The sequence below is a fragment of the Pipistrellus kuhlii genome, unplaced genomic scaffold, assembly GCF_014108245.1.
Source record: "Pipistrellus kuhlii isolate mPipKuh1 unplaced genomic scaffold, mPipKuh1.p scaffold_m20_p_1, whole genome shotgun sequence".
NCBI lineage: Eukaryota > Metazoa > Chordata > Mammalia > Chiroptera > Vespertilionidae > Pipistrellus > Pipistrellus kuhlii.
In genome coordinates this window covers 154,665,026-154,686,850 of record NW_023425404.1, presented here as the reverse complement: position 1 = coordinate 154,686,850, position 21,825 = coordinate 154,665,026, and the positions used below count along the sequence as shown (strand labels likewise).

At 41.8% G+C, this 21,825-nt stretch overlaps 1 protein-coding gene across 3 annotated transcripts in view; it reads left to right on the top strand.

Moving 5' to 3' along the window:
* The window catches only part of FAM47E (family with sequence similarity 47 member E), a 25,197-nt gene extending 5,958 nt beyond the window's left edge, over positions 1 to 19,239 (top strand). The window contains exons 3-9 of one of the 3 annotated variants that reach the window (XM_045571557.1): positions 508 to 692; positions 2,839 to 3,019; positions 4,689 to 4,874; positions 10,957 to 11,106; positions 15,162 to 15,242; positions 18,312 to 18,396; positions 18,613 to 19,239. In XM_045571557.1, the coding sequence (XP_045427513.1) occupies positions 508 to 692; positions 2,839 to 3,019; positions 4,689 to 4,874; positions 10,957 to 11,106; positions 15,162 to 15,242; positions 18,312 to 18,377 (849 nt within the window). In that variant the 3' untranslated portion in view covers positions 18,378 to 18,396; positions 18,613 to 19,239. The remainder of the gene's footprint in view (positions 1 to 507; positions 693 to 2,838; positions 3,020 to 4,688; positions 4,875 to 10,956; positions 11,107 to 15,161; positions 15,243 to 18,311; positions 18,397 to 18,612) is intronic. The other 2 variants (XM_045571559.1, XM_045571560.1) reach the window with 2 other exon arrangements.
* The last annotated feature ends 2,586 nt before the right edge of the window (positions 19,240 to 21,825 follow it).

Sequence of the window (21,825 nt, the reverse complement as noted above, 5' to 3'; positions counted from 1 at the left end):
AAAAAGCATTTATTTTTGCACAGGCTCAGCAAAATTCCGAATCTTGATTCCTGTGGGTCCAACTTGGGTTATGTGCTTATTCAAACCAGTCACTGGGTCAGTCCAGAGAGGATCGGCCTGCCTGGGACGTGAGAATGGGGTCAGGCCAGTGCAGACCATTCGATGTGAGAATGGAAAGAGAGATGGCTCTCCAAAGAAAAACCTAGATACTCTCCTTCATAGGAGGAAGAATGGGTGCTGGACAGTCAAAAACCACAGAAATTCTGTAGAAGTACTTGGGTGGGGCAGATGGGGCCTGGGCAGACCAGTATATTCACATTCCCATTTTGGTCCACAGGCTGCCTACCCCATGTCTAGGGCATGGACATTTACCTAGCACCCAGCACAGGGTCTGCACAGGAACCAGGGAGTGCGTTGACGGATTAGAAAGGAAAAGTTAAGGGGGGAGAAGCAAGGGGCCCCATTCTCCACATTTTTCTTTCCACCAAAACTGTTTTCTGTGTGTAGCTCTTAAAGAGGGTGCTGGAAGTGCTGGATCCTGACAAGAAACTGGAGGACGCATGGGCTCATTGTGAGGGTGTCGAGAAAAAACCCACGGAACCCACAAAACTGCGTGGAAAATGTCCCACCCAAGACCCCAAGGAACCCACAAAACTGCTTGCAAAACGTCCCACCCGAGCCTCCTTGGAGCTGTAAGTATCGTTCTAGGCCCCTTGCTTATTCCTGTCACCTGATGAAGCATTCTAGAAGTTTCCTTCTCAAAGCTCCTCATTTTTAGAATAATTTAGAGAAGCAAAAGTAACCAAGTTGCCAAGGAGAAAGGAAAGGAGCCTTGAGCCCCGCTCTAAACCGTGGTTTTTAATTAATGGAGGTTAATTAGCCAGCAATGGGGCAAACAGGAGTGTGTTCACACGACTCAGTGAGAGCTGTGGGAGAAAAGATACGCTGCAGGCAGCCTGATTAATTGGCCCACCATGGCTCATTGAGTTATATATGGCAGAAGCCCTTTTAGTCACATGATTGGGACCAATAGTTCATTGGATAGCTTGCTCCCCCCTGCCCCCCCCAAAAAAAGTTAATATAGGGAATTGTAAAAGATAACACTTAATTACTTAGAGCATCTTTTTAAAAATATATATTTTATTGATTTTTTACAGAGAGAAAGAGAGAGAAACATCGATGAGAGAGAAGGGGGGAGAAGCAACCGGCCCCATTCAGCTGCCTCTTGCACACCCCATACTGTGGATGTGCCTGCAACCAAGGTACATGCCCTTGATCGGAATCGAACCTGGGACCCTTCAGTCTGCAGGCCAATGCTCTGTCCACTGAGCCAAACCGGTTTCAGCTAGATCATCTTATTTTAAGCCTTTTTTTTGAGTATGGGTCTACTGCTTGGATTTCCAAGTCATCTTTTTTGCATAAACCGAGGCAGTAATGACACCTTCACTGAATCTTTCTAAAGCACTGAGCTTGATTTCCATAGAAACAACTCTTGTTTTCCCAACTCATGGAATATTTAATTAAAAATGCAAATGCATGAAATATGTATACTTGATGTAAGTAGATTTGGGATATGCATTTGATTTTTGAAGTTAACTGGTGTCACTTGCAGGCACCGAAGAGCATAGGCGTCCTAGGGAGAAGCCCACCACAGCACCCAGACCACGGGCAGAGGCCCAGAACCACGGCCAGGTGTTTGGAAGGGACACGGAGAGCTTGGCTAGTCGCACAAGTTACCCACCTCGAGGCGGAGTGAGAGAAAATTAAATTACATTTAACTGTATTAAATTACCCATGTTTGTGAGGGTGAGACACAAGGTGACCAAAACTCTACTGTTCTGGCCCCTGGGTGTACCCCTGGTACATTGGGGGAGAACAACTGAGGATACTCCTCTCAGCTCTGCCCTTTCCCTGGGAATCAAGTTCTCCTCTGTTTCTTCCTTCTTGAGGGACTCCCCCTGCTCAGGGCAGGCTTGGACAGTCTGCCCATATCTGGGTTCCAGTGAGCAAGTCCTCTTGGACCTAAGCCCCTGTCTTCCAATGTAGCTGCTGTCAGTCATAACTTGCATTATTTTTCAAGTTGCTCGGAGCCTGGGTGGGGAGGGGGGAGCAGTGTTATGTGAAGGGGTCCCTTTGGGGACTCCAACAGTGTGGGTCAGTGTGGCCCTGGGAGCATCTTTAAATTCTTGGCCCCCGGTGAGCCATTAGCTAGTTATTATGGCATGTAAGCTTATCGCCATTCTTAAAAAGAAGCCATTGGAGAGGGTATAATCAAGGATGAAGAGTGGCTGATTATGAGCAGATTTATATTTTGAAATGACTATTTTGGCTGCAGTGTAGAGAGCAGGTTAGGGATTAAGGGTTGGGGATCCTAAGAGAAGATTCAGAGACCCCAGTGAGGAGCCTTTTGCAGCAGTCCAGAGCAGACAGAACTACAATCCATCAGACTTAATAGGTTTTAGGGATGAGGGACAGAGGGGCCAAGGATGTCTCCTACTTGTCAGGATTGTCTGAGGCCGTGGCAGACTCCAAGCATAGCAATTTACGCTTTTACCTGGCACATGTCTTAATAACTGGTACTCATCATCTTAAAAATCACCTTATAATGGTAAAATGCTATATAAGCTTTCATCGTTATAACTAATCATGATATAGTTATCTTTAGATTATTGATAATAGGAATGGAATCTTTGAAAAATTTAAACAATTAGTGTGAGCTTGCAAGAAACGGTCGGAAATACTGCTTTATGATCTCCTTTCCCCCATGATACCTTTTGAAATCCATTTGGGTTCATGGTGGCTAATATTGTAATTCTTTGAGGATCCCATTATCTTTAGTCCCAAGAAGACTCTTCTGTCGAAGAATTCACGCCAATCACTTTCTAAAGAGAAGAAGCCACGCCGATTGCCTTCTGAAGAGAAGACCAGTGAGAAGGATTCGCTCCACAAAGATGGTCCTGATCCCTACGAAAACGCCCACAAGTCAGTTAGAGACCTCTGCGACTGGGCTGCTTCGATTGTTAGTAGTAATACCGCTTTTAAAGTCACACCCAAAGTTACTTTTATTAAAAAACAGTGTTTGACTAAGTCAAACAAAGTCATAAAGGAATCTTTAGGACTCTTCCACCATTTGTAATAGAAATGTTTCCTATAGGTGACAAGCTTCATTTTCAGTCCCTTATAACCAAGGTCTCAGCTTTACCTGTTTTGCTCCCATCATATCACCCTGTGGTGTTTCCTCCTTAGCATTAACTTATACTTTCCTTCCATGCTTTTATTGTTTACCTCACGGACTCTGCTGGCTGTATTTCTGCTTTATTATTCTTTCACCCTGGTTTCGACGCTAATGTTTCTGAGTCTATTTCATGGCTTCTCTCTGTGAATGTCACCCCAGCGTCAGCTTCAGTTGTTAATGACCTCATTCTCTCTGTGTTCCCCAGTGTCTATTTTTTAAAGTGGGATTGCGTTGAGTCTGTAGAGGAGGAAAATATAATTTTCCTTCTAGTTTCTAAGTTCTCTCAGGGGCTCCTATAACAAAATTCAGGTTAACAAGAGAAAAATAAGCAGAAGTTAATTAACATGTATACATCATGTATATATACATGGGAAATACCCAAGGAAAAATGTGTAACTCTCCCAGATGGCTTTGGAATTCAGGCTTACAGACCATCTGCAGCACAAGATGAAAGAAAGAAGTGTGTGGGGAAAGAAGTTGTCAGGAGATGGCCAGGAAAAGTAGGTAAACTTAAGGCTTGCTATGCGGACGTAAGTGTGTATCTTCTCCATTGACAAGCGTTTCTTAGGATTTAGAGTCTTCCTTCTCTTCCTGGTACAGAGAGTGAGACACCCTTACAAATGGAGATTTCCCTCATAACTGTAAATTTCGCTTACAAAGACGTAATGTCTATCCTGTTTCCAGAGCTGCAGTTTGCCGACCACTGCTCTGGACTGGAGAAGTTTGCTTTGGTCAAACAGACTGAATTTTCCCCAGGCCCATTCATTCCCTCAGGGACTCACTGCTTCTTGCAGGTCCTAAATTGTCTTTTAAGGCAAAGCCCTCCAGGCCCAAATACAGTTGATCTCCTTGAACAAGATGGTTTGAACTGTGCTGGCTCACTCATACCCAGATTTAAAAAATATAAATGTCCATACTATTTTCTAGCCATGGTTGGGAGTCCAGGTGTGAGGGCTGACTAAAACCATTTTATAGAAGGAACTTGAGCATTGCAGGGTGTGGGGCAGGCTGGGGAGTTGTGGGGTGTGTGAAAGGTGTGGTGGGAAGGTCCTAGAACCAAATTCAGATTAACAAGAGAAAAATAAGCAGAAGTTAATTAACTTGTATACATCATATATACATGGGAAATACCCAAGGAAAAATGAGTAACTCTCCCCTCCTGCATTCCCACTCACAGCCCCATCCCTGCAAATACCAAAAGTGGTTAGGTTTTGGGGGAGTCAAGCGCTATATAGGATTTTCAATTGTGCTGGAGGTCAGCCCTCCTAAGCCGCCTTCTCCTGTTGTTCAAGGGTCAACTATACTTCTTGTCTTCACTGAATGCTGACAGAGCGTTTTCTCCTCCAAACTATCTCTTCTCCAGCCGTGGTCAAATGCCTCCCTTAGATTAAAGAAGAAAGCAAGGAGCATTTCACCATCCGTCCTTGACTTATGCAATGTGATATTCTTCCAGGGAAGCACGAGGATTGATGAAGAGTACATCATGAAGCAATTTGAGGTTAACTATGAGAGGGAAGTCAGCCATAATGTGCTCCACTCGCTGAAGCTTGGCGAGATTCCCGGGGACCTAAAGAAGGGAGAGGGGCTCAAGAAACAGCAGGAGTCAGAATTTTTCCAGGAACTAGAGCCGGAACCGAAGGTAATTACTACATGGGAGAAGACTGAAAATCAAACAAAATTAAAGTTATATTAAAATCTTAAATGTTCTTGAGTTCTGGTACTATAAGGGGGACCAGTCTTTTTCAGTACTATACTTGATTTTTTTAATGTTTAATATTTGTTAAGTGAGTGAATATTTAATACATATAACAAAGTCAGATATATGAACAAGGCATGTCAATTGGCATTATTGTTCATATCTGAAGAGTCATTAGTATTCTATGTGTTTTCTAGGTTGAGATAATCTCTTTATGTGTTTTCTATATTGAGATCCTGTCAGTGGAAATATATATGAATGCTTATTATTGCAATAGTAAAATGCTGCAGTTAATGACCATGAACACTGTTCATTTTATGTCCAAAGAATTCTTGAGTTTTTAGGTGAGTCTAACTGACCTCACACCACCATTTGTGATCGCATGCTTTGCCTGATCATGAATAACTTGCTCATTTTCCCAATGCCAATTTCCTGTGAAGGTAGAACAAGGTAACAGAGAGAGAAAATAACACACTATGTTCCACTAAGAACTTTTCCACTTTAAAAAATTTTTAAATTTATTTTATTAATTTCTTTATTGATTAAGGTATCACATATTTGTCCTCAACCCCCCATTCCAATCCCCACCCCCTTACTCATGTCCCTACCCCCCTATTGTCCTTGATCACTGGTTATGCTCATATGTGTGCACATAAGTCCTTTGGTTGATCTCTCCCTTTTATCCCCACCCTCCCTTTGAGGTCCAATAGTCTGACCCATGGCTCCTTATCTCTGGGTCTGTTCTTGTTCATCAATCTATGTTGTTCACCATTTCCCCTAGATGAGTGAGATCATATCCTACTGGAAATATACTTATAAGAATCAAAAATGAGATAAGCAATAATCGTTACACAATGTATCACTGCAAATATTACATACAGGTCTAATGTCCCAATCCAACAAAGACATGAGTGCCTTCATGGGAGTTGGAGTGGGGAGATAATATATAGTTTTTCCTTTCTCTAAAAGTGAAAAACTATATATTATCTTTATTTTACACATCATTTTTATACTATATTTCTAACATTTTGGACATATTAACCTTGTCCTCTACAATCTAACACAATCGACTGACCTATTTTTACACACATGATGTTTTCTATTCCTAACTCTATTGCATAAGGTTTATGAAAACTGTGCATTCCATCAATAATATCAACTCTTTAAATTTTTCATTTTCCTCTCCTTGTTATAAAGGGGAAAATACAAACTATTGCTGGATAAATTATGTCTGTCACACCTGGGACCTGAACTCCTGCTTATCCTGAATCTGGGCTGAATGAAATTACTCAATTCCTTGTACTTACAAATAATTGCACAAACTCTTCTTTATAAATAAGCAGGCCTGAACCCCTGCTTATCCTGAATCAGGGCTGAATGAAATTGCTCAATTCCTTGTATTTACAAATAATTGCACAAACTCTTCTTTATAAACCACTGTGGTTATTGACAAAATTGAACTTTTGACTGGTAGACAGAGGGTCACTGGGCAAAAGTTCAAAATCTATTTCCACATGGTCCTTCTGCAGGTGACGAATTCGTTCAGCTTTTGTTTGTCTGAAAACAGCCTTAGTCTGCCTAGATTTTTCAGGATCTTTTTGTTGTTATATAATTTTAGGTTCCCAGTGTTTGGTTTGCTTGTTTGTTTTCAGAACTTTAAAGATGTTGCTTCATTGTCTTCCTGGTTGAGTTGTTTTCAGTGAGAAATCTTCTGTCATCCTTACCTTTGTTTTTCTTGGATATGTTTTATTCCATATTGGCTGCTTTTCACATTTTCTCCTTGTTACTGTTTTTGAGTAATGTGATTATTACATACCTTGGTGTATATTTTTTTGAGTAATGTGATTATTACATACTTTGGTGTATATTTCTTGTACTTGGGGTTTGCTGAGTCTCTTTCATCCATGGGTTTATAATTTTCATCACTTTTGGAAAAAGTTTCACTGCTACTTCTTCAAACAATTTTTAGTCTCTCAACCCAACTCCCAGGACTGTAATTATAATACATGTCTTATATCTCATTGCTGCTCTGTTCAGTTTTTTATTATCTTTTCTCTTTTTTTCTATTGCTATATTTTTTGATTCTTTAATTTTTTTTCCCCTCCTGCTATGTCTAACCTGCTGTTAATCCTAGCCAATGTATTTTTCATCTCATACATTATAATTGTCATTTTAAGAAGTTCAACTTGGGTTTTAAAGATATATATATCTCTTCTGGCCTAGCCAGTGTGACTCAGTGGTTGAGTGTTGACCTATGAACCAGAAGGTCAAAGTTCAATTCTCTATCAGGGCACATGAGGTAGCCAAATTCTCTCTCATCATTGATGTTTCTATCTCTCTCTCCCTCTCCCTACCTCTCTGAAATAAATAAAAATATATTAATAAATAAAAACATATATCTTCTGTGTCTCTACCTAATCTTTGGGGCCTGCAGAATATAATTATAAATTCTTTTAATGTTCTTTCTGCTAACTCTAACATCTTTATTGGTTCTGTGTGAGTTGCTACTAAAGATATCGCTTCACTGTCTTCTTGGTTGAGTTGCTTCCAATGAGAAATCTTCTGTCATCCTTATCTTTGTTTTTCTGAATATGTTTTATTCCTTAATTTATTTCCTCATTGTGGCTTATGTTTTCTAGCCTCTCCGCATGCCTGGTGATGTTTGAGTAGATGCTATACATTGTGAATTTTATCTTCTTGGGCTCTGGGCATGTTTGTGTTCATATAAACTTGAGTTTTGTCCTAGGGTATAATTAAAGTAACCTGGAAAAGTTTGATCCTTTGGATCTTGCTTTTAAGATCTATTGTGAAGGATCAAAGTAATGGCCAGTCTACAGCTGATTCTCCACTGCTGAGGCAGGACCCAGTGTATTCTACCCAGTGTCCTGTGAACCCTTAGGTTCTCAGGAGGGAGTGGGCACTGTCCCTGCCCCATGCATGCTGGGCACTGTTCTCTCTGATCCTCTTGGTTGCTTTCTTCCTGGACCTCTGGTAGTTTCCTCCCACACGTGCACTGAGAGACATTCTGTGCAAACCTCTGGAGCTCCCTCTTTGCAGTCTGGACTGCAAACGTTAGCTGCCTTCATCTTCCTGGATTTTCAGTGCTGCCTCCTCAACTCCAAGTCCACTGAGCTCCTCCCGGGCTCTCCCTGCTCTGTGGCCTGCAAACTATCCAGGCAGTGAGCCGTGTTAATTGTGTGGTTTATCGTGTTGCTTTCCTGCGCTCAGGGATCATTGCGTTTTGTTATTTGATGTCCAGTGTCGTAAACACATAAAAAAATACTATGTTGGTTGTTAGTGGTTGTTTGTTTGTTGTAGGTGGGAAGGTAAATCTGTTTACCCCGTTCCAGAATGGAAGTCCCCATGTGTATTTTTTTTTTTTTTTTACCCCATGTTCTCTCAGGCGTGCTATACTCTTTTCTTTGGTGTTCTTTAAAACTCTGAGCTTTCCTACTACCTTACCTCTGCTCACAATATTCTCTCTGCCTGAACTACCCCTCTTCCGATGTCTACATGTATCTCTCTTTCGGCACAGTTTAAATGACAGTTTGTTCTATGGGTTTTCTCCTGGTCCTTTGATTGACATTAACTTATTCTTACTGCTCATCTCTCACAGCCATCTGTGCCTCTATGAATAAATTACCTCAGTATATTCATTCATCCATTTGTTTATACATTCATTCAACAAACAATTGTTAGCATCTTCTTCTATGTGCCAAAAAGTGCTGGGAGCAAATGAAGGACTACCTCCTGCACTTAGGGAGCTTAGAGTTTAGTAGGATTAAGAGGTAAATGATTAGCTATTGTACAATGAAATGTTGTCATGGTTTGTACAGGACAGAGGAAATAATCAGTTTCACCAAACACAGTTAAGGCTTCATAGAAGATACTATGTTTGTGGTGTCTTCAAAGAACACCAGTTATTATACCCAAGAACACAACATAGTGTAGACTCAGTAAGTCTTCCTTCCCTACTCCCTTTCTTCCCTTCCCTCCTTCCTTTAATTCAGTGGATCTCAACCAGGGGTGATTTTGCCCCCCAATCCCAGGATATTTGGCAATGTCTGGAGATGACATTTTTAGTTATCCCAATTTGGGGAGTGCTACAAAGAATATCCAGCTCAAAATGTCAATAATGCTCAAGTTAAGGAATCAGACTTTAATTCAACAATTTCTTATTGAGCACCTATTGTATCTTAAGTATTGCTCTAGATGCCAGGGGGATGTAGCACAGAACAATCTCAGAAGCTTGCATTTTAGAGGGTGAAAGGAGAGATAAATAATCAGAAAAACATACAGCATTTCAAATGGTGATAAGTGAGAAAGATGAGGCAGGGAAAGAAGACAGGACTGTTGTAAGGTGGTTATAATTTTTAAACTGGATGGTCAGGAAGTATACTACTGAGATCACATGAACTAGGTAAGGGAGTAAGTCATGTGGGGAATGTTGAGTAAAAAGCATTCTGGCAGAAGGAATAGTGAGTGCAAAGGCCCTGAGGCAAAAGCAGGAAGGAAGTGCTCTAGAAACAGCCAGGAGGTCATTGTGCTGGGAATGGAGGGATCACAATGCGAATCTAGCTCTGAGGAGTGGGATTTCCCTCCCTGGCCTGCTCCATCCTCTCTGCTTTAGGCTGGACCCCTGATACCTGACACATTCCACCTCATAGTTCAAATGTGAGTGAGAAGAGAGAAGGGCTGGATCTTTGTGTTTTTTGCTTTTTTGTTGCTCCCAAGCATTAGACCCTCGCCCCCAGCCCTTTGAGATGAGACAATATGTGGTTACTGAGTCCATAGAATCCAGGAATGAACCAACAGATGCACTTCTGAGAAATGGGAGAAAGAAAGGAATGGCATCTAGTCTTCCTCCTCCTCCTCCTCCTCCTCCTCTTCCTCCTCCTCCTCTTCCTCCTCCCCCCCCTCCTCCTCCTCCTCCTTCTTTTTAAATGTTTTTATTTATTTCAAAGAGAGAAGAAGGAAGAGGGAGAGAGTGACATTGATGTGAGAAAGACACTTTGATCAGTTGCCTCCTGTGTGCACCCAACTGGGGATCCACCCTGAAACCTGGGCATGTGCCTGACCTGAATCAGGATAATGCTCAACCAGCTGAGCCACAATGGCTAGGACCCTCCTTTTCCTTCTAATTAAAGAGGCAAGAGATGGGTGTTGGATAGTAGTTTTACAAGGCTGAGCACAGTACTGGGCTAGTAACTTATCCTTTTGGTTGACTGAATGTTGTTTAGGGTCATTACCCTTTGGTAAAATATGTGATTTTTACATGATTTCTAGCTGCTTTTTATAATTATCTTCTTTAATCTTTTCAACAACCCTATGTGTGGATACTGCTATCTTAGTTTACAGATGAAGAATTTAAGTACCGTATTTTTCGGACCATAAGACGCACTTTTTTCCCCCCAGAAGTGGGGGGAAAAAGTCCCTGCGTCTTATGGTCCAAATATAGCCTACACATATACTTAAAAAAAAAAAAAGTTTTTTTACTTGCCCGGCTCTGTGTGGTCTCTGTGTGCTTGCCCGGCTCTAAAATGGTTCTAAATGCTGCTGTTTACTTTACAGGGTTGATTACATGTGTTTATGACTGTGATGTTGGATTTTAATGCACATAAAATATTTTAGGACACTAATTGTTTCAGAATCTTTTTTTCTTCATTTCCCTTCTCTAAAAACTGGTGCGTCTTATGGTCCGGAGCGTCTTATGGTCCGAAAAATACGGTAACTTGCCCATCAACTTTAATATCTGCTAAGTGGAGGAAGTTGGATTTTAAATCAGATATCTCTAAATCCACCATATTATTTTCTCAATCTCAAACTCTTCATGTCAAAGTATACTGAAGCTTTATAAAATACTTTGGCAAGGATAAATCATAAATTCAAAATGAATGACATTGCTTTAATAAGCTAAATTTTTATCAAAACGACCCCCCCCAAAAAAAAAAAAACACACACACAACAACAACAACAAAACAAAAAAAACTACTAATGAAATTGGGAATTACATTATTTTCCATAGAATACTTGTAAACCAAAGCATGTGAAGATGCGGTATGGAGCCTGGTATCTGCACCCAAAACTGTGGAAAAGACAAAGAGCAGATGAACCTTTGACTGACCCCAAGGCCTTACACAAAGACGAGAATTTAAGAAAGGAGCAGAAGAAACAGGTATGTGTGTATGCTGTGATTTGATCATCTGAACTAAACATCAGTGCAACTGCAAGCTCATATTGCAGGTGGAGTCTCTGGATAATGCAGAGGCTTCTGAAAGTCTCATAGCTTCTATAGGAAATCCAGCCATGAGAATACCAACTCATTAGATAGGGAATGTCTAATAAGCAAGACTGGAAATTTCCTGCCTTCATGGTGGGCAGAAATATCTCCAAAAATGGGGCAACCACTCACTGTACTTCATGCGTGGTCCAGGGTCCATGGATTAATTGGCTGTCCAAAGGGTGCTGTGACCAGGTAGGACCACCTCAGTACTCAGGATAAACATAATGTCATGGGTTCTCTGTGAGTAACACAATGTGAGGCCTATTTAAAAAAAATTTTTTTTTATCCATAGTGAATGAATATTAAAGAATTTCAAAACTGCAATCAGGAAACTTCTTTTATGCAATTCTGCAGAGTTGCAGGAACCGAGAGGAGAGGATATCATAAACAACAAAAATGTGCTCTAGTTCTACTACAAATAAACTCTGCCTGCTGATCTCTTGTTTATAAGTACCTAATGGAAAGAAGATCCTCACTGCAGTCCTGAAAATTGGAGATGTTGACACAACACTTGTGCAGGACTCTAATGTGAATATTTGTAAAACACTTCCCCTTTTCAACGGGCTCCAAACTTCTCCCAGATCTCAATGTGAAAACACTTTGAAAAAGTAAAATGCTATACAAATTTGGCTACTCATTCATTCATAAATCACTCATCAGCTGCCTCTTTTAGATTGGGGGAAGGATGGTCATTTTAATTTTTTTTTTTGAGATAATAATGTAAATAATATACAGCACTATTCCTGGGTGTATGTTTTTGGAGCTGCCTATCTAAATTTATGTGAATTTAATACATAACATAAAACTATTTCATTTGCATTTTTAAAATATAAAGAAAAAAATTGTTACAAACCTTTTAATGTATCTAGAAGTTCTCTTTTTAGAAATACATTCTTAAAGAGTAATTGTTAAAAACAAATAATTTTCCAAAAATATTTTATTTTGACAACAAAATATACTAAAAAAAGTAATATATAAATTTAGGAAATATGGCTGATATAATTATTATAGTAAAAGATGGTTTATCAGACAGTTTATACAGAAAAAGGATTCAAAGCAACAGAGTCGTTCTATAATGATTTTTGTAAGTCACACTTTTGTAATACCTGAAGATTGATTTCCTGTGTACCTGTATATTGGAGGGCCACTTGGCTATGGCATCCCAATTCACAGGACACAGGTGCAGGGTTGTGCTAGTAAGGGACAGTCACTATAATGACATGGCTGTCTTTCTGGTAACATGAGTTTTGACTGCTGCTGATTGAGTTTGTTTGGAAGGTGAAATGCTCTTAAAGAACTGAATTACAATGATATAATCTTATCTATCCAACTTTTAAATTCAGATAAATGAAAGGAAAAAAAAACAAATGAATGCATGAATACTCCAAAGATACTGGGACTTTTTTTTTTATTTTTATAACCATGCTTTTTGGAGTTAAGATCTAAAAATTGTGAATATACTGTTGAATAAGAAAAACACTTCTGTTTCTTCCTCTACCACTCTCAACTCTAATCACCAAATGGGTTAGGTCCCTCCCTCACTCCACACACACACCAAGGAATTCTCTGAACATCAGCTGGGTGTCCTACAATTTAATGCAATATTGTCATTATCTATCTGGAGATGGAGTCAGATCCCACACGTTAAGGGCTCAGTCCCATGAGACTGCCCTCACTTCAGATGCCAATCTTAAGTCCAGGTTGCAATCTGTGCTTCTGACCAACTGGCTATATGCATTGCAGGTTCCCTCAGCCCCCTCCTCAGATTCAATAATCTGCCAGAGCAGCTCACAGAACTCAGGAAAAACAGTTTATCAGATTATTATATATATTGTATATATAAAAGGCTAATATGCAAAGTGTCCCCTTGGGAGTTCAACTAGGAGAACGGGAGTTGGATTGCTTGCTATGATATGTGCTGACCACTAGGGGGTGGTGTGGAACATGGCAGGTGACTAGTGGTGGAGGCAGGGTGTGCGGATGGCAAGGGAAGAAGGAGATGGGGGTAACTGTGAGGTGGTGGCATGTGGGCAGGGGCGCAGGGAACCTGATTGGCCCTGATCGCCAGCCAGACCTAGGGACCCTACCCATACATGAATTTTGTGCACAGGGCCTCTAGTTTTATTATAAAAGGGACCCTCAGGAGCAGCCATATGTACCTCAGAAAGGAATACATAGGACAAGGGATGTAGGATGGGGTGGGCATGGAGCTTCTATGCCCTCTCTAGGTGTGCCAGAACCTCCACACGGTTACCATCCTGGAAGCTCTCTCAACCTCATCCTTCTGGGCTTTTATTAAGGCTTCATTACACAGAAATGATTGATGGTTGGCCATTGGGAAGTGGAGCTGAGAGTGTCAACCCTCTCTTCACATGGTTGGTTCTTCTGGCAACCAGCCCCCTTCATGGGACTACCTATGGGCTCACCAAAAATCACCTCAGGAACATAAACTCCCCTGTGCTTGAAAAGGGTTTGTTATGAATAACAAAGGCTCTCCTTTCACCTTGGTGGCTCTTATCACTTAGGAAATCCAAGGGTTTGGGGGGCTTTCTACCAGTTATAGGAAGAAAAGCAAATTCATATTTAAGTTTATTGGGATGACATTAGTGAACAAAATTGTATAGGTTTCAAAATATCCTAATATATCAAAAGCCAGGGGCCGAAACAACTGGATGGATGACCAATAGCAGGCTGCATGGGGCAACCAGGCCAGCGGGGGAAGGGGGGACAGTTGGAGAAGACCATGCTGGCAGAGGGGGGAAGTTGGGGGCAACCAGACCAGCAGGGGTGGCAGTTGGGGGTTACCAGGGCAATGTGTGTGTGGGGGGGAGTTGGGGTGATCAGGCCAGCTGGGGGAGTCGGGGGGCAGAGGCAGTTAGGGGTGATCAGGCAGACAGGCAGGTGAGCAGTTATGAGCCAGCAGCAGTCCCAGATTGTGAGAGGGATATCTCAGATTGGAGGGGATGCAGGCTGGGCTGAGGGAACACCCCCACCCCCACCCCCAGTGCACAAATTTCATGCACTGGGCCTCTAGTAATTCTGTAATACATAATCTTATATTGCATTTTGTTTACTACCCAAGGTCAAGTCTCCTTCCATCACCATATATTTGACCCCTATTGTTTGTGGCCTATGAATTTTTGTTTCTTTTATCATGTTTATTCATTGTTGCTTTCAGATTTATATCACACATATGAGTGAAATCAACTGGTTCATGACTTTTTCTATTTGGCTTATTTTGTTTAGCATGATATACTCAAGATATATCCATGTTGTCCCAAATGGCAGCATTTCGTCTTTTCTTATGGCTGAGTAGTATCCTATTGTGTATATGCACCACATCTTCTTTATCCAACCATTTATTGGTGTTTCCATGTCTTGGCCACTGCAAATAATGCTGCACTGAACATAGGGCTTCATATATCTTTGTGACTAATGTAAACCTTAGTATCACAATTGTTCTTAAATTGGATAGATTCCAGACATTTTAGGTCAGTAATTGTCTAATTGCTAAAATGTATGACTTATCCTTAATATAGGGGTTAGAAAGGGGGTAGGGAAAGAAGAGAAAGTTGTACATCTTGTGAAAGCCTTTGTATTCTTTAACTTGTGAATGTAACCTACGCACCTGAGGTATTTTATAAAGAGTCAAATTCGCTGAAACCGGTTTGGCTCAGTGGATAGAGCGTCGACCTACAGACTGAAAGGTCCCAGGTTCGATTCTGGTCAAGGGCATGTACCTTGGTTGCGGGCACATCCCCAGAGGGAGGTGTGCAGGAGGCAGCTGATCGATGTTTCTGACTCTCTATCCCTCTCTCTTCCTCTCTATAAAAAATCAATAAAATATATTTTTAAAAAATAAATATTCAAATGCTTCTGATTAGGACAAGGATGAAAGTAAGCTTCTGACTGCTAGTAGTTAATTCAACATGTGAACTTTCTTTTAGGAGGAGGAGGAGTTTGCAAAGCTTCACGGGCCAGCTGCCTTTAGGAATTTCATTCTAAGGAAGGGCTACAGGATGCCAAGTGTGAGTCAAGGGTCATTTCAGAAAGACCTGCTGAGGGGCTCGGTTGCTCATGGGAAGGCTTCAGCACCCTGACAAAATCAGAACACCAGGCCCCAGGCTCCTGGGAGAAAGAGATAAGATGCTTTTCCTCAGATAGGAGCCAAGAGATAGGATTTGGCATTTTTCTCTTTCTATTCTGCCAATTCGGTTTCTGCTGTCAGAGGTGTTGTCTCCCTGCTGATGCACCTGCCTTGGGGTTGGCCTCAATGGGCCCAAAGTAAAAGGGAACTGTGTACAGGGCATATGCCATGCAAATGCTGACAGCTACTAAAACACTCTGAATTCTCTAGGAAGTGTTTTAGTTTCCTTTTCTTCTTTTGCTTTCTTATCTAAGGACAAAGAGCCGTGGCTTGTATCAGGACAAAATGGGGTTGGCATGGACAATATCATCATTGTCGGCCTCATGTGGAAACAGGCCAGTGCAAGAATTCACTTCCTGGGGCACACCAAGAGCTTCTGTCTTTTTCCCATTTTCTCTTTTGCCTGTCCAGCTTCCTCTCCCTTCACTTGCAAAGCTGGTCCAGCTGCCTCCCACCTGGAGCAGCCCCCCTTGGAAGACTCCGTGACGGGTGGAGTGGGAGGTTGGACCATTTAGCAGGAAGTTCTGCACCAGCCCAGTCAGAGACAGAGCTGGTACTGGCAGTAAGTCACGTGTTCTCCAGTGTCCTCTGTGTGCACAGCCTGCAGAGGCCTCGAGGCCGTGAGGCCAAGGCTGTGGAAGTTCCCGGAAATGGGATACAGAATTTCTTTTCTCCCAAGAGTTAACAACAGCTTATACTTACTGACAAATAAATATGTTGACTAGGCTCAGATCCAGACTGATTTCAAAGTTAAATTAGGCAAGGTGAGGGGAGGCCTAGCACATGAGGAAGAGATGGGGCTGAAAGACTCCATTGCATAGCTGGGATGAAATTTCTCCTCTAGCTTTCAGCATCAGTGATGTATATTTAATATACTTACACACATTTATGCACTTATAATAACCTATCTAAATAACATATGTATAAATATTCTATTGTATAAGGTCACAATAGTATATTTATACATATGATATATGAAATATGCTTATATAATTACATAGTTATATTGAACTATCCATCTTATTTAAAAACTGCTGTTTGAAATTGTAGCCCTGCTATTTCGGCTTCTGTAAACATATGCTTGCTTAAATAATAAGGAAAACAAGACTACTCCCATTCCAGAGAGGCCTTGGACCATGCCCCAGACAGAGCTGTCAGTGCTGACACCGGGCCAGGCCTTGAGATATGTTCTCATGGCCCCTTCCCAGCACGCAGGCCTTCTTTCCCAGAAGGCCCGGAGTCTCATTCCAAATTTGGGAGACAAAAGAGCTAGAAAAGATATAAGTAGGAAAAGTTTCCTCCATATTGGGGGCCCCAGAATTTGAAAGGCACATTTTCCTCTGGGCCTGCGCATAATAAAATGTAACTCCCTTTCTCTAAGCATGGCTTGGTTTTTCTCTGGTCTTCTGTAACAATATGATTATATATTTATATATGTAAGTATACTTAAGCATAAGTATAATTATGTGATATATAAATGTATCTTTATATATTCCTCTTGCCATGACTATGTATCTATGTAGATGTATATTTACATACATACCCATATATACACTCTATATAATATCTTTATTTGCTCTTGATGTTGTAACGATTCATAGTTCTATCTTAACATTGTTAGTGGCAAAACATTTTTTTTTTTTTTCCCATTCTGATTTGTCCCGGGTTGGTTCCATCCATTCTATATATGAACATTTAGCTCAATTTTGGGCAAAGGAAGCATGCCTGACATTCTGGCTATACTCTTTTAGCTACAGTAACTAAAGAGGGATGACATTTCTGGCTACATCTGAGTCCTCTGAGAACACCTGTCACTCAAGCCTTTTATTCTTACACTAGAGGCCCAGTGCATGACTTCATGCATGGGTAGGGTCCAGCCAACCCGGCCCCAATAAGGGCTTGGGGGAGGGGCCGAGGGTAATTGGTGGGTGGGCCCCACCTCTGATTGGGGTCGGGGCTTGCTGTGGGGAGGGGCTGTGGGCTGATCAGGGAGGGTCCACAGGCCAATGGGGTGGTGGGGGCTGATCAGGGGTGGTTTCAGCCATGGGGAGAGGCTTTGAGAAGTGGGCTGGCCGGCCCCACCCCAAAATGGGGTGGGGGGAAGGGGCCATCGGGGTCTAGCGGCTTGGGGGAAGGGCCATGGATGGTTGGCCCACCAGCTCTGCCCCTGATTGGGATGGGGGGCCCATCTGGGTTGGGGCCATGTGAGGGGAGGGGCCGTGAGAGGTTGGCTGGCCAGCCCCACCCTCCAATCTGGCTGGTTCACTGGCCATAGTTGGTGTCATAGCTACCAGTTGTTCCGATCACTACAGCATTCTGGTCACTGGCTTTTTATATATTCTCTACTTTATCAATAAGATTTTGACTAAAAGGGAGGAGGGAATCTATTAAAGTTAATATATATTTATACACACACATATATACACACACACACACACACACACACACACAAACTGTCATTACTTCTTTAAACTTATATATGAAAATTCATTCTCTTGTAACTCCTATAATGTCTATGTACACTGTGTATAACATACAGATTCACATGTGTTATATGTGCATACATACTAATATACACATTCCAGTATCTGCTGCTGGATTATCTGCTCTATGCATTACCCAAGCTTCATTAAGTCTGCTACACAGTAAGAACCAGGCTTTAATAGCAGGGATGAGCAGCACTAGGCTGTGCTGAGCTGGGCTGGGCTGGGCTGGGCTTGGACACCAAAGAAATGTAAATTAGATCTTAGTATTTCTGATGTTGTGCAGCTTCCTTCCAAAACTCACCACCTATCATGGTCTAATTGCCAACATAAGATATTGAGTACTATGAGGATATATGTTATAGAGTGTGAAATTGTGAATTTGGGTGTGATTGTGCCTGTTGGCAGGACTGTACAATTTTTATTTGCCAACCTAATTAAGTTTTTCTCATCCTTTTTTTCTTCAGTTCCTGGAGAACATAAATACCAAGAAGGAATGTAAGTGTGATTGTAATAAGACTCCTGGAAAATAACTCATCATAGAAGAGTTTAGTGCCAAAACCGGTTTGGCTCAGTGGATAGAGCATCAGCCTGCTGACCGAAAGGTCCCAGGTTCAGTTCCGGTCAAGGGCATGTACCTTGGTTTCGGGCACATCCCCAGTAGGGGGTGTACAAGAGGCAGCTGATGGATGATTCTCTCTCATTGATGTTTCTAACTTTCTATCCCTCTCTCTCCCTGTCTGTAAAAAAATCAGTAAAAAAAAAAAGTTTAGTAAGATGATTAGACAGATTTTATTTACTATATAGCATTTGGCTATTTTTCTCTCTCAATGAACATACGCAAAATTTAGGATGAGTGTCCCACCATGGATGTAAAACTTTGACTTGATGATATCCATAAATTTTATACCTAAGGCTTATGAACATTTCACAGTGGCCTTCTACCTTTGTTAATCAATATTTTATATATTTTTGCCAACTATGAGATCAATATTCATATATAGTCTTCTTATATGCATTGTAAATTTAACTTAGTTATATCAATTATTTGTAAAACATAAATAAGATTATAATAAAAGTAGAATTGTTCTATTGCTTTTTCCTAGAGTATTATTTTTCCCTGGTTTTGAGTGAATATTTGCTTTATTCTTTCTTTACAATTTTCTTTCATTTTGAATTAAGCTTACTGAGGATTTCCTCCTTTTTAAGGCATGTTAGTCTTGATAATAACTGTGTACCTATAACATAAGGCCACAAATCATAAAGTTTAATGGAAACTCAAGATGGCATACATTTTAAAATAATTATTTAGAATTATTTTTTTATTAAAAATGTTAATGCTCTGGCCAAGCCAGTGTGGCTCAATGGTTGAGCATTGACCTATGTGCCAGGAAGTCAGGGTTCAAGGTCAGGGCACATGCCAATGTTGTGGACTTGATCCCCAGTGGGGGGCATGCAGGAGGCAGTGATCAATGATTCTCTGTCTTCATTGATGTTTCTATCTCTCCCTCTCCTTTTCTTTCTGAAATCAATAAAAATATATTTTTTAAAAAATGTTAATGTTCTGGAACAGATGGATGAAAGATTAAGAGAATATCCTCATGAATACAGACAACAATGTCGTAAGGGCCAGAGGAGGGGGGAGGATTTGAGTGAGGGGGAGGGTTTGAGTGGAGGGGAGCAAGGGGGACTTCTGTAATGTCAACAATAAAAATGTGAGACTTCTGTAATGTCAACAATAAAAATAAAATATAATAAAAATGTTAATGCTCATGTTAAGAAAATTAGAAAATATAGACTAACAAAAAGAATGTAGAAAATACTTGATACCTATGGAGGCAATAATAACCACTCTTCAATTATCCTATATAATAAAAATCCAGCGACTGAAAGGCAGAATGACCAGAACGGCCGCTTGACCAGTCGCTATGACACATGCTGACCACCAGGGGGAAGATGCTCAATGCAGGAGCTGCCTTCTGGTGGTCAGTGCACTCCCACAGAGGGAGCAGTGGCTCTGAGGATGAGTCCACAGCAGCTTGGCTGACCATGATGAGCTGCGCTCCCACAGCAAGCTGATCCCCATAGCCCACACCTCCCACCAGTGCACGAATCCCATGCTCTGGGCCTCTAGTTGGAATATTTTCTTCTAGAACTTTCTCTGTGAAACTCACTCTTGAATAATTTGATGAAAAAGGAATTTAGTAAAATGATCTTGTGTAGAGAGTTTTATCAGTTTTATTTACCTTCAAATATGAAGTCTCTGGATGGTGACCTCTCATCTCACTGGTCTGTCATGAGCCCATCTCGATAATCTGTATGCTGGACTGACAGCTGGTTCTGTGAGTCTTTATCATGCCATCTGTGAGGCCAGACATGAGGGTGATGGAGTACATGATAGAAGCAATGAACCCCATAGTGTGAGCCCATTGCCGTAAAATTCGTTTCTTAGCAAGAACCAACGTTCGGTGAAATATCTATGGTGGTGAATAAGCATTCAGAAGTCTGTGAAGGTTGGTGTGTGCAGAAGTTTGTTCATCAGGAGAGAAAATCCAGGTCTGGAATAAGTTTCTATTACAGGAAAGCCACCTTTCCCAAACTCCTTTGATGTTTCAACTCACCACACAGGCTGCTAGGTTTGGTACCCACAGCAGCCAAGGGAGAGCTGCTGCTCCCCAGGCCCTGAGGAGGAGGCATCCAGCTCTGCCAGCCGAGCTGGGGCAGGGTTTTGGCCTTCAGCACCAGGATTCTGACATTTGAGTGCTGAGCAGAAGATGGCATATTGGCAGTGGTGGTCTGGAGAGAATCCATTTCTTTCCCTGGCTCTGTTGCATGCAAGCCCAATTCATACCAGGAACTCAAATTTGGTTTTAACTGCTGGGCAACTAAATATTCAGCAGAAACAGTAGCCAGATCAGCCGTGGCGAGGGGAAATCCAAGTTGCTGAAGCCACATGCAGCCTGCAGCCTGCCTCCATGCCCACGGGCCCCGTGGGAATGCCTGGAGAAAGAAGCCAGGCTGAGATGCAGAGGACGGGCCAGCCTCCGCACCTGCTTCTTGAGTGCTTCCTCCACAGGGGAGGCCTCTTCCTGGTTATTCACAAGGAACCAAATGCCCTCATCCCCTGGGACCCATTCTGAGAGGCCCCCTGCATGCCGCTTCCCCCTAATATGCTTGTCACCAGCTCTACCTTCTTCTTCCTTCCAAGTCTCTGGTTGTTGAGCTGATTATTGAGCTAAACCGATCAGCTACTGAAATATACACCTCAGACCGTCTCCCCTTTTCAGACAAAGTGGTCATCAGGGTGAAATACTTAACATTTTTGTCTACTGCAAAATTTCCCTTCTCTGTGGTTCTTCAGGCCCCCCTGAGTTGGGGTAATAGAGTAGTGGCAAGCCTCTTGTGCTGTTGCCATCATACTGTGCCAGTTGTCTGTTTAGTCACCTGGACTTAGAGGACGTCCCCAGGTCAGATGTGCCGGCTGGAGAAGAATGGAAGGGGGGTAGGAGCGAGCACACCATGCCATCTGCTGTGTCTTCAGATCCTGATCAAGCCCAGTCCCATACAGAAAACCTCCACCGGGTTCCAAGAAGCAGTATAATTTCGTAATGAGACTGGAGCCAAAGGGCCTAGGTTCACATCAAGCTCTGCTACTTAGGAGCTATGTGATCACGGAACAAATTGCTTACCCTCTCTCTGTGCCAGTTTTCTAAAGTAGAGAAGATTGCCGAAACCATTTTGGCTCAGTGGATTGAGCGTCGGCCTGCGGACTGAAGGGTCCCGGGTTCGATTCCAGTCAAGGGCATGCACCTTGGTTTCGGGCACATCCCCAGTGGGGGAGAGGGGGCAGAGGGGGGAAGCAGCTGATCGATGTTTCTCTCTCATTGATGTTTCTATCTCTCTATCTCTCTCCCTTCCTCTGTGTAAAAAAATCAATAAAATATATTTTAAAAATAATAAAATAATGAAATAAAGTAGGGA